At 38.3% G+C, this 13,117-nt stretch overlaps 1 protein-coding gene across 1 annotated transcript in view; it reads left to right on the top strand.

Annotated features, from left to right (window-relative positions):
- The window catches only part of ncaph (non-SMC condensin I complex, subunit H), a 14,059-nt gene extending 942 nt beyond the window's left edge, over positions 1-13,117 (top strand). The window contains exons 2-18 of the mRNA XM_042488288.2: positions 719-941; positions 1,152-1,242; positions 1,475-1,567; positions 2,137-2,254; positions 2,487-2,635; positions 3,210-3,399; positions 3,720-3,802; positions 4,515-4,708; positions 5,183-5,328; positions 5,802-5,908; positions 7,272-7,391; positions 7,686-7,793; positions 8,566-8,709; positions 9,712-9,822; positions 9,977-10,053; positions 11,330-11,405; positions 12,757-13,117. Coding sequence (XP_042344222.1) covers positions 724-941; positions 1,152-1,242; positions 1,475-1,567; positions 2,137-2,254; positions 2,487-2,635; positions 3,210-3,399; positions 3,720-3,802; positions 4,515-4,708; positions 5,183-5,328; positions 5,802-5,908; positions 7,272-7,391; positions 7,686-7,793; positions 8,566-8,709; positions 9,712-9,822; positions 9,977-10,053; positions 11,330-11,405; positions 12,757-12,816 — 2,085 coding nt within the window. The 5' untranslated portion in view covers positions 719-723 and the 3' untranslated portion in view covers positions 12,817-13,117. The remainder of the gene's footprint in view (positions 1-718; positions 942-1,151; positions 1,243-1,474; positions 1,568-2,136; positions 2,255-2,486; positions 2,636-3,209; positions 3,400-3,719; positions 3,803-4,514; positions 4,709-5,182; positions 5,329-5,801; positions 5,909-7,271; positions 7,392-7,685; positions 7,794-8,565; positions 8,710-9,711; positions 9,823-9,976; positions 10,054-11,329; positions 11,406-12,756) is intronic.

The raw sequence follows: 13,117 nt of genomic DNA, 5'->3' as shown, positions 1-13,117 counted from the left end.
AAACAATGCAAGTCAGTTAAAAATATCAAAATAGAAATAGGTAAATAAAAGTCATAATTAAGTGCATAAAAGTTATAAGCACCATAATTTTTTTTAAAAAAATCTATAAAGTGTATCATTGCAGAGCTATTAAGGGCCCCTTTAAGTGTCCATAAAGTTCATCATATTTTATTTGTCCACTATCTGTGTGTGTGTGTGCCTGAGTCTGTAGATTGGCATAGATAGTAGAAGGCAGGATGTATGTGGATGTGTGTTGTATGAGATTCTCTTGCATTTTCCAATTGAATCCTAATGTTAACGTAACACGGCCAACTATTGTATGCTGAGTGGTGAAGGGTGTCAAACTTGACTTTAAAATTCAGCTGTAGAGTGGAGGCAGAAACACATGAATGTTTCTACTTTTCTAGGACTTTAACACTGCAAGCCATTTTTTTACACATTGAAAATACTGTGTATTGCTCTTTACAAAATTTACTTACAATTCTATGCTCAATTATACCTCAACTTAAATATGTTTAAATGAAAATCATCATATTAGCCTTTCTAATGCTTCGTTATACACTACAACACAGTGCAGTTAATATGGAAATACTTTTCAGCAAGTATAACATTCTGCTACCAACTTTTTTACTATCTTTCTAAACATTGTAACATGATCCTAGCTATTTTCTTAAACATATGTCAACATGTAGATAATGGCATGTTTCTATATCTCCAGCAAGGATGAGCGCAGCCTCCACACCGGTCTCTCGGATATGTCCAGGATGGACGTCGTCCTCCTTGAAGAACAAGGGTCTTTCCCCTGCAGCCTGCAGCACCCCGCTGCTGGCAGCCTTCCCCGGCAATGATGATGAGCAGGAACGACGTCAGCGCCGAAGGTCAAGAGTCATTGACCTTCAGACTGCCACTGACTCCTCCTTCAATGACTCTGCAGCTCATAGGTAAGCTGTAGAGATAAAGGTTTTGCCAAATTGTGCTTTTTGTTGTGTTTTGAGCATGACTTTGGTGACAGTCTGTCACATAGAGTTTGTAGAGTTTGAGCAACTCTGATTTCTAGAAACATTGAATACCACGGCTTTAAAAGCCAATTTCTCTCTGCCCTGCTAATATGTATCTTGAGATCTTAAAGATAATCTCATTTTTGTATGCAGTGCCTCGGGGACTCCTGCTGCCGTGCCCAAGCTATCAAATGCACAGATCTCTGAGCATTACTCCACCTGCATAAAACTCTCCACTGAGAATGTGAGTGTGTGTGCATGCATAAGATAGAAAGTGAGAGAAATCAGTCAGTGACTCACACAATGTGCCTTTTAAAGTGTTATAATAATTACCCTTGAAATGTAATGGTTTTTTTCCCTGTCTTTGATATTGTTCATGTGTTTAAGATGTATGTCTATGACTTTTGAAATGGAGAGTGTAAAGACTTCAAAGGCACAAATCAGAGACTAATGCATTTCTCTTTTCTTTTTGGCAGAAAATCACCACCAAAAATGCCTTTGGCCTTCATCTGATTGATTACATGGCTGATATTCTCAAACAGAAGGATTCTGAGCTCACAAACTTCAAGGTTTGAGTTTTTTTTTAAATCCAGGCTAGCTTTGATATAACTCTTGGTTCCCCAGACATCTTTGAACTTTTGAATAATTTATTGAAGTTTAATCAAATGTGTCGTACTTTATCTGTTGTAGCTGCTTTCCCGCTTTAACCTAGAAAGTCCTAAAAACACAGACTTTCTTTTTACTTCAACTGTCGAAAAAATGTGATCAAATGTATCTTGGATTTTTTCCTTTTTGTATGATACTTCGATCCCTTAAAGGTCTTTAATATGGTGACGTAGGTAATTAAATCTTAAATTACAGTGTCTAGCAAAGTGTTTTATCTGAACAATGTGCAACATCTCGAGGTAACCCACTGAAAGTTGCAAAACATTGCCTCAAAAGTGTGAAGGGATTGTTGTAATTATTAAAACATAAATATCAGCAGTGTTATTTGATGTTATTATGCTCTAAAAAAAATCCCTAGCAGACTTATTTTACAGGCAGTGTGTATGATTTTTGCACGCCCCTTCTTGTGATATTAAGCGAAATAAATAAAATTGACTTGACCTGATTAGTGCTTGTGTGTCTCCTGCTATAGGTGGCAGCTGGCACTTTAGATGCCAGCACAAAGATCTATGCTGTGAGGGTGGATGCTGTTCATGCTGACGCCTACAGGGTGCTGGGGGGCCTGGGGGCTGAGACTAAACCTGGAGAAAGTGAGAACCTCAGCAATGTCATTTCTTTCTTTCTTTCTTTCTTTCTTTCTTTCTTCTTCTTTTTTTTGTTTATTTCTGTCAGTTTTTCATTTGGATACACTGAATTACACTGAAGCAAGGATGCAGGATTTGGGGGGCTCTGTCCTACAGAAAGTTATCTTGTTCTTAAAGTATTGCTCCATTATTTTATGTTTTCTGCCTTTTGGCTCTCTTAATTTTTGTGCCTCTTCAGACCATGGTGTGGAGGAGGACAGAGATAATGAGGAGGCTGCAGCAGGTGAAGTGGCCGCCAAGCAGCCGAAGAAAAAGAGACCTCCGAAGAGGACAGTAGAGCAGAACCTGAGCAACATCAATAGTGCAGAGTCTGAGAGGAAGTGTGAGGTATGGTGCTATCTTTACCGAACAGTATAAGTTCAACTGACACCCACCATAGTTCTAGAAGGAAGATAGCTCTGCTGTCAAACTGCAATATGCAGTGTTATTTAAGTAATATTGATATTTATATATTCTGCAGATGGGATAGATGGGCAAACAGAATGCCAGAAGGGCAGTTCCAGTTATTTCCCTGTTTGAGAAGATGAAATGATGCACCTCAGTTTTTCTCTTCTGATACTTTTACTCAATTTTTATTCAAGGCGACATCCCTGCAGTAACAGCATATCATTCTATCAGTCACTAAAACTTCATAATCCCCTCATATCTGCTGAGTGTCTGTCTGATGACTGATAAGTTCATATTTGAGGATTAAGATACATTATTCGACATGGGTCACTAAGCTTTCATCAAGCCACTATCTTTGGTCTCAAGTATGACTGTCTCACCTGACATCAGATAACCAGAAGACATTAATATAAATGAAGGACCCACTGAAGTCTGTTTCAGTACATTGTATAAGTATTTTTGACTGTTATCGTATGGCTGTAAACCTGATCGGCTGTCTTTCTTACCCGCCCAGGTGGACCCCATGTTTCAGCGGATGGCTTCATCCTTCGATGAGAGCAGCACAGCTGGCGTCTTCCTGTCAGTTCTCTTCAGTGAGAACAGTCGTTGCGAGCTGTTATTTCCCTCCCACATGACCCTCCTGGAGTCCAGACCCTCGTACTCTCCTCCACCTCAACAGGGAGTCACTGCATCCCCGTTCATGGGTAAAAAACATTTACCACCACGCCTAAAATGTGTTAAATTTCATAACCATAACTTGTTAGGTTGTCATAAAACACTGTCCCATCAAAAGGATTTGTCTGAAGCTTACTGGCAACCTGTCCAGGGTGTACCTCGCCTCTCATCCAATGACAGCTGGGATAGGCTCCAGCCGCCCCGCACCTCCACCCCCCAGGACCCTTATGAGGACAAGCGGCTACGGACAATGAATGAAGCTTACTGCCACCCAGCTGTGTGTCATGTTTTCAGCTGTTCCTCAGTAGCAATGCTAGCTCCTCATCTTTCTCTGCTGTGTTTCTGCCAGCCGGACTGCAACGCTCTCAGGAGAAAAGCGCCATCTGCCCCTCCCTGCAGGATTTCTCCTTCACGAGCTGGAACCCTGAGCAGGTCAGAGAAACCATTTAACCACCGAGCCAAATATTAGAAATTGTTCTGATGGAATACTTTATTAGTTTTCAGATTACAAGGTAAATAAGACCAGCACTTCCTTTTAAGATTTTGCCATCCATTAAATGGAAAGACACATTCACACAGAGGTGTTTGATCATATGCTGTTAAGAAGAATATTCTTTTAACTTTACCAGATTTAATTTATCCATCTTAGTGCTGACCTGAGTTGATATGGTTTGGAGTAGCAGGCATTTTAGAGAGATAATTGCTGAGTTTGATGGAAAAAAGTGTATTGGATTAGAATCACAGACTGCACCTTTAATTCAAACCAGTATTTTTTGTTTAAACTTGACGTTTTGATCAGTTGGAAGTCCCAGTCTTTTTTATGCACACACAAACGCAAAATTCCCGCAGATAATTTACCCTGGGAAAGGAGCAGATTATGGCCTGCAAACGCAGTGCCCAGTTAATAAAATATTATCTTGGTGACACCACTGTCAAGATGCTGACACACCAAGGATGGCTTAATACATCAACTGATATCTGTAAAAATGTGCATGTCCACATGGTGCAAAGACAACAGTGAAGTCCAACTGAGCACCAAGAAATCTCTACAGTTCTCTACCTTCTTCCTCTATCAAATCATCTGCATGAGTCTCATTTACAGACTGTCAGATCCAGCTGACTGTGATTGTGCATCGTCTTTCAGACCATGAATCAGCTCTTGGAGAAGATGAAGCAAGGCGATCACGTGTTTGATGTGAATGCTGAGCCCGAGCCTGAGCCTGAAGAGGACGACTGCCCTGACTTTGACGCAGACTATGAGGAGGGAATGGGTGACTGTGACGACAGACCCAAGGAGTACAAAGAGGGCTGTGAGGCTTCTGGCTCCGGTAAAGGGAGGTAAGATGGCAGATTGTAAGACGGTTGAATGGTGATGTTTGTCTTCTGCTGAGTGGTAGAGGAACTCTTTTACCACTGACCTTCTAGTTAACTGATTTTTCTGTTGTTTTTTATAGTCGTGGGTATACGTTTCTAGAGATGGTTCTCTTTTCTTTATTCCTTTTTTGCACCCTTTCCTTTTCCTCTCCTAGAATTCTATATGCACCTTGTGTTAGAATGGGATAATTTGCCTCCCCCTCAAGAAAATAGCCTTTTTTAATGCTTCTTAAGCTTTCAAGTTTGAAATGCATTATATAATCATAGGGGTAAAATGCATTGCCTATCACTACCAGGAGAGCAGGTATTTGATTGATTACACCATTCTGAATGAGTCAAAATGCTACTCTAACAGCCTCTATTAGCAAGAGATTATGATTTGTGTCTATGTGCTTGACGATTTTAATGGTTTCTCATGCTGGTATGATGGTGTTGCAGGGATGTGATTCCAATCGGAGAGGGAGACATCACCACCATGTGTCTGCAGCTGTCCTCTCAGCCCAGGGAGTACTCATACTTCAGCCCCAGGACCATGGCCACGTGGGCTGGACCCGGCTACTGGCAGTTCAAACCAAAGCACAAGTGTGAGTGGAAAATTAGCATAAACACATAAAAAGAGAATACTCAGGTGTCAGAGTAGAGAAGTGTCCTTCACCAAGACATGTTCTTTTTTTTGTCATATACTTGATAAATTTGGGCAGACTAGTGCTAAAAGATCATAACAATAAACATTTTTTGTTTTGTATATATTGTAATTAGAGTTAATGTAACCTCAGCCTTCTGCATTTCCTCTCTTTGTGTAATCAGTATATGCAACAGGGATTTTCTAGTTTCAGTTAATTAAGTAGTCCATTATATGTAATGCCAGAAATGTATTTGGATGCTGTGTTATACTGCAGCATAATGTATACACATTAGGCTTATTTTTTGTTTTGGGAGATAAATCAGGCTTTCCCATTTTCTCTAAAAGCCGAGATGTTTGCTAATGGTTGGCCTCTCCTGCTGAATGTGTACAGAGAAACGATTATCTGTCTCATCTGTCTGTATGTTTCTATAGTGGACCATTTGCCTGACAAAGAGACACGTAAAAGGAAGCCCAAGAAGACCTTTGAGATAGACTTCAATGATGATGTCAACTTTGATACCTACTTCCGCACCACAAGAGTAAGAACCCTCACTGCTTTTGTCATTCCAGACACAACATATTAGCAGTTAGAGAGTGTCATCTAGTGTATACAGTGCCTGATGTTTGATTTAGTTTAGTTGGGTTTATTTGTACACAATTTAAAAACTTTATCAAATCCATATGAATTTTAAAAAAATGGGTCAGGAGAGGTCACGATGCCAGAGGCTTAAACAAATGGACCCCCTCAACTTGAAAACAACCAACAAAAATCAAGAGGAAACAAACAAACGAAACCCAGTCAATTAACATTTTTCAAAAAATAATACATAGGGCAAAAAAGTAACCAATCAGTAAACATTTATCTAAAAAACAAGAGGTACATAGAATGCAATACAAAGTGTAGAGGAAAAAATGAAATATATACACACGTACATATAGATATAGATATATATAATAAAAATGAGGAGCTCCTGAGAGCGTGTTCATATCTGTACACTGTTATATCAGAGAAAATACTGGCTATGTTTTGTTCTGTAAAATGGGCGGTGATGGTAATCAACCTGTCTAGTTTTATATGACTGAATCTTTCAGTAAATATAAAGAAATTGCTAAAGGATGATGCTTCACCTTCCTGCAGGGTTGTGCAGAGTTGTAGGTATGTTTATATTTCTAATATTTATGTCATATACTACTCATTATTAAATACATTGTATGGCATATGGAGAAATATGTTTCTTTGCTTTCTTGAGAGTTAGATGAGCAGATTCATACTAAAGTAAATATATCCAGAGAAGGGCAGAGCTTAGCATCAAAACATTGAAACAGGTAGGAAGCTGGCCTGGCTCTGGCAGAAAGGAACAAAATACATAAATCTCACAAAATAATGCTTTTTTGTAAAAATTAAACCAACAAGCTATGTGTTAGTGAGCTTTAGAGGTACAGGTATTTTGTTACCTTTGATGTTTGGCTCCATTTTTCTTTTAACCATCAGAATCTTTCAGTTTTTTTTTAATTTATTTTTTCATTTACTCTTATTCTTAGACTAAATTTGGATTGGTTCATTTTTTGGGTACATAGCTTTATTTTATTAATGAATTAATTAAATAATTAGTACTTTTTTATGGTCATGTTTGTTTTTGTTTTTTAATTATTATTGTTATTATTTTTGCTTGTTTTTAAGTAATTTTCTTGTCATTTTTTTTACAAATGTCTCACTTTTTTGAACAATTTTGTTTTAAGTTGTTTGTCACCCTCTTCCCTTGTTTTTTAAAAAGAAATGAAGCCAATTTGTTCGAGTATCAAAGGGTTTAGAGCTTGTGAGTTAAACATGTGTATGAAGGAAACCCCCCAAATACAGAGGTATCTGAACTGAATGTGACATTCTCTACTTTCCCTTTACAGGCTGCCACCACTAACAGCAAGTCTGCCCTAAGTGCAAGCAACAAGAAAACAACTCTGCCAGCAGACTTCCAGTTTCCCCCAGAGACGCTGTCCCAGCTCAGCCTCAAACCCTCCAGCTCGGTGAGTCTTCATTCCTCCTGTCAGCTGACAGGGCTGCAGGAGGAGGCTGAAGGTAGAGATGCACAAACTCATCCTCATCCTCAGCACTGATATGAGATGAATGTTGGCTGAAGTTTGACATCATTATCAATACAGACCACATAAACATAAAAAAATAGTACAATAATTACATAATTTTCATGGTCTTAAGCTTTTTATATTAAATTTGACACATGGCATCAGTCAACATGCCTGTGCCATGTCCTGTGAGTATCTGTTGCTAAAAAAAGATCATTTGTGTTTTGTTCACTCTAGTTGAGTCAAGAAGGTCAGAAGAGGCTGTCTGGAGAGCTTGGAGAGGGTATTGGAGACTACGACTACAACAACGCCAACGACACAGCCAACTTCTGTCCAGGTCTTCAGGTCTGAACATTACTTTTTTTTTTTTTTCAGGCTTCCCACTAATCAGTAAAAAGTCTTAAAAGTACATTGAATTTATTAAGTAAAAAAATAAGGCCTTAATTGGTATTGCACTGACTTAAATGAATCTTTCAAAAGTCTTTAAAATGCTCACACATGGGAAGGGGGATTTTTTTTTCTAACATTCCATTGTAAAATCAAAATATAATTGGTCTTTTTGTTGTTGTTGTTGTTGTTGTTTTGTTAAATAATTTAATAAATTACTTTTGTTAAACTTACCTAATGGGAATCCAAGCAGTGGAATCTCACATGCAGATTGAGAAAACAAAAATCAATCAGAAAACAGGCCAGAAATGCCAGATATTTCCGCCTCTGTTGGGCAACTAAATAGATACCTTTATGATACAATAATATGTTCACGTCTTTCATGTGTTCCACCCTAAAAAGAGTTATTTTTCCAACATTTGATGTAAATAATCTAACCTTTTCACTGGATAAAAAAGTCATTTTTTGTTATGGTCAACATTTGGGCAAAATAAAATGATCTTTGCTCATTTTTGGTTGTTAGAAAATTGGTCTTGAACTTAATTCCAAGTGGCATTAAAAAGTCTTAAAGTTTAAGTCTAACTTGCCTTAAGCTGTAGGAATCCTGTTTTTATTACTAAGGATTTATTTAGTTCTTGTCAACTTTTACAAAGATTGAGCATTGTCATCGGATATTAAAAACCACATCGCAGATTTTCAATCCTTCATCTCTGTCCATCTTCCTCTTCAGGGGCCTGACAGTGATGATGATGTCGAAGGGTTTGCTGGTTCAGACGACACACAGCCTTCAGGTGATAGTATGCCTCTGCCCTCACAAGATCTAGAGGGCGTCTCAACCTACGGGGAGGATGATCTGGTACCTGAACCACACAGGGTGAGTAACACAAGGTCTTAGTGCAGGTGATACTGTAGGTGGTTCTTGGCCTTTTAAAGATAACTGCTCTTCACTCAAGAGCTTTTGTAAAAAATTCAACTCAGTTTTCAGTTTTATTTATTAAGCCCATTATCACAATTCACAATTTGCCTCAGGGGGCTTTACAGCATATGACATCCCTCTGTCCTTAGACCCTCACAGCAACTAAGGAACCCCCCCCCCCCAAAAAAAAAACTTTTAACTGGGAAAAAATGGTAGAAACCGCAGGAGGTGGCCCTGGGGAGTGATCCCTCTTCCAGGGCGAACAGATGTGCAATAGATGTCATAAAGAACAAAAAAATTACTGTAATGACCAAATGATACATAGGAAAGAGAGACAAAAAGAGAGAGGGAGGGGTAGAAATGCACAGCAACAATAATAGTAACAATAGAAATAGACATAAACAAAAATAAATGTAATTAATGATAACATGTAATATTACATGCAAATATTGCAGTTTATGGGTGTGGCAATAACAACCATATGTGTATTATAATAATAGTAGAGGTATGACTAATAAAAATGTCAGTAGTAGTTGGTGTCGATTAGGACCACGTCATCAGTGCAACCACAACCCGTGATCCAGGTGCTGCTGCGGGCAGGATCATGGCATCAGCACAACTACGACACGGGCGCAGCCACAGACAGGATCACAGCATCAGCACAACTATGACCACAATGTAGAAATATAAAATGTGATCCAAGAAATATCAAATGTGCTCATGATTCGTGAGGCAACATAGCACTACAGTGACAACAACCAAAACTGCCTCATAATCTTTCAAATTCTATTTCTAACAGTACAATTTTAATACCTGAAATCCATTACAGTCAGTAACACTGAAATTGACACGCTAAACTGAACGCTTTGGGCACATTTTACACAAAAGATTTTACTAATGAACTGAAACTTTTTTGCTAACTTTTACATAATTAAACTTGCATCATTGCTTATTTTATAGGTCAACAAGATTGAGATCAACTATGCTAAGACAGCAAAGAAAATGGACATGAAGAGACTCAAGACCAACATGTGGAGTCTTCTTACCGAAAGCCCCGAAAAGCCCACAGAGGTAAATTACACTGACACACTGAAACCCCAGTCATTTGTCGTTGCTCACATTTTGTGTTTACATGCAGCCAATCAGGGTTAGTTGTGTATATCTGCGTGCTTCTGATTGTATATTGTGTCTATTTGATTAGTTTTTGCCTTAATGTTCCCTACAGGAGGTGGATACTGAGGAGAAGCCAGTAGTGTGCGGGGAGAAAGCCTTCAGTCAGACCACAAAGACGCTGCTTCAAAGGTACAAGCAGACCTCCTGCTATGCTTGCCATAGGCCCGGCACTAATGAGGAATAATAATGACTGAACAGCACTCAGCAAGAGAGCATGGCATGCATATATAAACACAGCTTTTCATTGTTGATCGGGGTTTCTGCTCAGATATGGACATGTAGATTTAAACACAATTTTTTTCAATGTCTTAATTATTGTAAGGACGTATTTTCATCTGCACGGTTCTATTGCTTTGTTTGATAGATGTATAACAACTAAAGAGAGTCTCAGTCAAATTTGGTAAGATTTAGCCTGGCAGATACGCATCATTTAAACCCTGCTGTGAGCCAGCAAACAGCAAAACCAAATACTGCTACTGCTTTAGGGCCCCTGCACATGTCGCAGTTTTTGAACCCTCAGATTCACTGTTTTCAGTGTAGGCATGTGGTATTTACACTCAACTGATATCCAGTTTAGTGCTTTGCTGGCTTGAATGGCGGTCTAAAAAATTTAATCTCACAGCCCTTTTAGACTTTCCAAGTGTTCTCAACCTGGATGGCTTAAATCTAGATAGTGAAACGAGCAGTATCGCGGGGGTTACTCACAAAAAATGATTCGCTGATTTACAGGCGTCTCTTTCCTGATGTAAGTCAATGGGGAAAAGTCTTTCTAGGCTTGTGGGCATCACGTGACAGACCCGGATGGTGTAATTCAACGTTTGGTCTGGTTGTGGCATGCAAGCGTTCCCATGTGCCTGTTTTTCAGTGCTGCATCCTGAGATAAGCGAAATTCAACTTTATGAAAGCAGCAATGCACACTGCATGTCATGTGCCAACAAACAGCCCATCGCAACCTGTAGATATCTTCCCTTTCTTCTGTAAACATCAGTCTGTGATAAATATGTGTGTAAGAAGTTGATCATTTTAGCACAGGGCTACCTCGAGCTTTACATTTTACCTGCGGAAAACCTTTTAGTCCAAATACACATTCAAAAACAATACCTGGAAGCTGGCCAGCTCAAAGGAAACTGATGTTTACAGCTTTCTTAATCAGCTATGCACTTAGGATTCTTTTAGTAAGTATTATGGTGTTGGTTATGGTTGCATCGCAACCTCAGATGCAGCCTGCCTCTGCGCCTCTGACAGTTGACACAGTAGATACAAGAGTGGCACCCGACACCTGGCAGTTAAAGACTCCGCATGTGTCCCAACCTTTACATGCGCTGGGTTTGAACAGCATGATTGAAGGAATATAACACTTCTTGTGTATGCCCTTCTCCCTTTCTCTTTTCTCTTTCTTGTCCAGGTTGCCAAACACGATGGCTCAGAACCTGTCGGTGCCTCTGGCTTTTGTCGCTCTGCTTCACCTCGCCAATGAAAAGGTGAGTTTTGTTTTATGGGTGGGTGTTTACATGGCAAAAGACCTGTAAAAATAGAGAGAAAAAAATTGATGTGTAAAATGTTTTATAAACTTAAAGCAATAGTTCAACATTTTGAAAATTACGCTAATTCACGCATTCAGAGAGTTAGATGACATTGATACCACTTGGGTCGATATTGATCTTCTCTTCTACCTCTCTGCTGCAATTTTTGAAATTGTGTAGAATTGTCTTTAAGTTTTTTTCTTCATTCCTATTCCTCTGTGATTAACATCAAACTTTATTTAAATCATTAAACCCTGCGTAATATATTTTGTCAAGGTCAGATTTATGATTTGCTTACAAGTGTCAACAAAGTTGCACATTAGGATGTTATAAATAGGTTCAGTCAACAGATACATTGCTTTTCTAAGTAAGTTCTCAAAGTAACTGCAGGTAACTGTAGCAACCATATTAATGTTTCACTCTACAAGTTAACTTGCTGGTGAAACTAACTAAACTGTGGTTCAAACTAATTGCAGACTATTTTAAAAATTAATACATTTTCCTTTGCTCATGCTTAAAGCATGACAGGCACTCAAAGTTGTCTCATATGACAAATGTGTATGTTTAACCCTTTGAAACCAGGATCGGCATCACTTGTCTTTTGCTGCATTCAGGTGAATGTCACAAGCTATTTGACCCGTTGAACCATGAGAAGGTTTGCTTTCTTTCAGAAACGTAGGTGGTAATGACCAATTTGTCAATAAATGTCCCACAAGCTGCAAAAAAATTGGTGAACAAGAACATTTTCTTAAAATTTGTTTTTTAAAAAGTGGGGAGGACTATAGGAAAATTAGAGGGAATAGAGAAAAAGTCCAGAAAACTATATTTTTAATTATAATAATTTTACATTTAAATTATGTGCCTAAAATAGAATAGAATAAATAAAATGCATAAAATAAAAAAATACACATAATACCTATTTTCTGTTGATTTTCGTTGAACTTTTTTTAGTCGTATCATACGTTTAGTTGCTTATGGCTTTTCCCGATGTTTTTGAAACAAATTACACCACTTTGTTTAAGTTTCAAAGGTTTAATACATTACTGTGATATATTCTGCTTCTCATGAAATGTTCCCCACCTTACAATGATAATTTTCCCATAGACATAACATGAAATACCTAAAACTAATAACGCACAAAGAAAAAAGGACTTTGAAATGTAAAAGTGTACACACCTTTCATGTTTTACTTACCCTGGAGATAACCAAAATGGGCTTATTTAGACATGTGGCTATCTACTGGAAAATGGGAAGTATTTATATGTATTTATTGTTGTGTACACAAAGGAATATGTTCTGTTTTTTACAGAATTTGGAGCTGGTGAAGGTGGATGACATGTCAGATATCATCATCAGACAAGGCCACTGAGGAGAGATCAATGATGGGATGTTGTATGTTTGAGAATTGCTGTTATTCTCTGCTTTTTCATCTCTTTTACTGTTTATTGTACGTCTCTTTCTTTGTGACACGCTCTTGTTTAGATTTTTTTTAATTCATTCTTATAGGAAATCCAGCATGAAATAAGAGCTCAGACATCAAGTCTGCCTCTTTTCCTTTAATAGCATTTCCCTTTTATTCTGTACTTCTCCTGTGTGTAGATAACTTAAACTGCTCAACCACCGCACAAAAATTTATATTGTCAAAAGAAATAAAAGCTTTTTCTAAAACA

This window comes from Plectropomus leopardus, chromosome 4, assembly GCF_026936395.1.
Source record: "Plectropomus leopardus strain MGB_pleo_1.0 chromosome 4, ASM2693639v1, whole genome shotgun sequence".
In the NCBI taxonomy this organism is placed as follows: domain Eukaryota; kingdom Metazoa; phylum Chordata; class Actinopteri; order Perciformes; family Serranidae; genus Plectropomus; species Plectropomus leopardus.
This window is presented reverse-complemented; position numbering and strand designations above follow the sequence as displayed.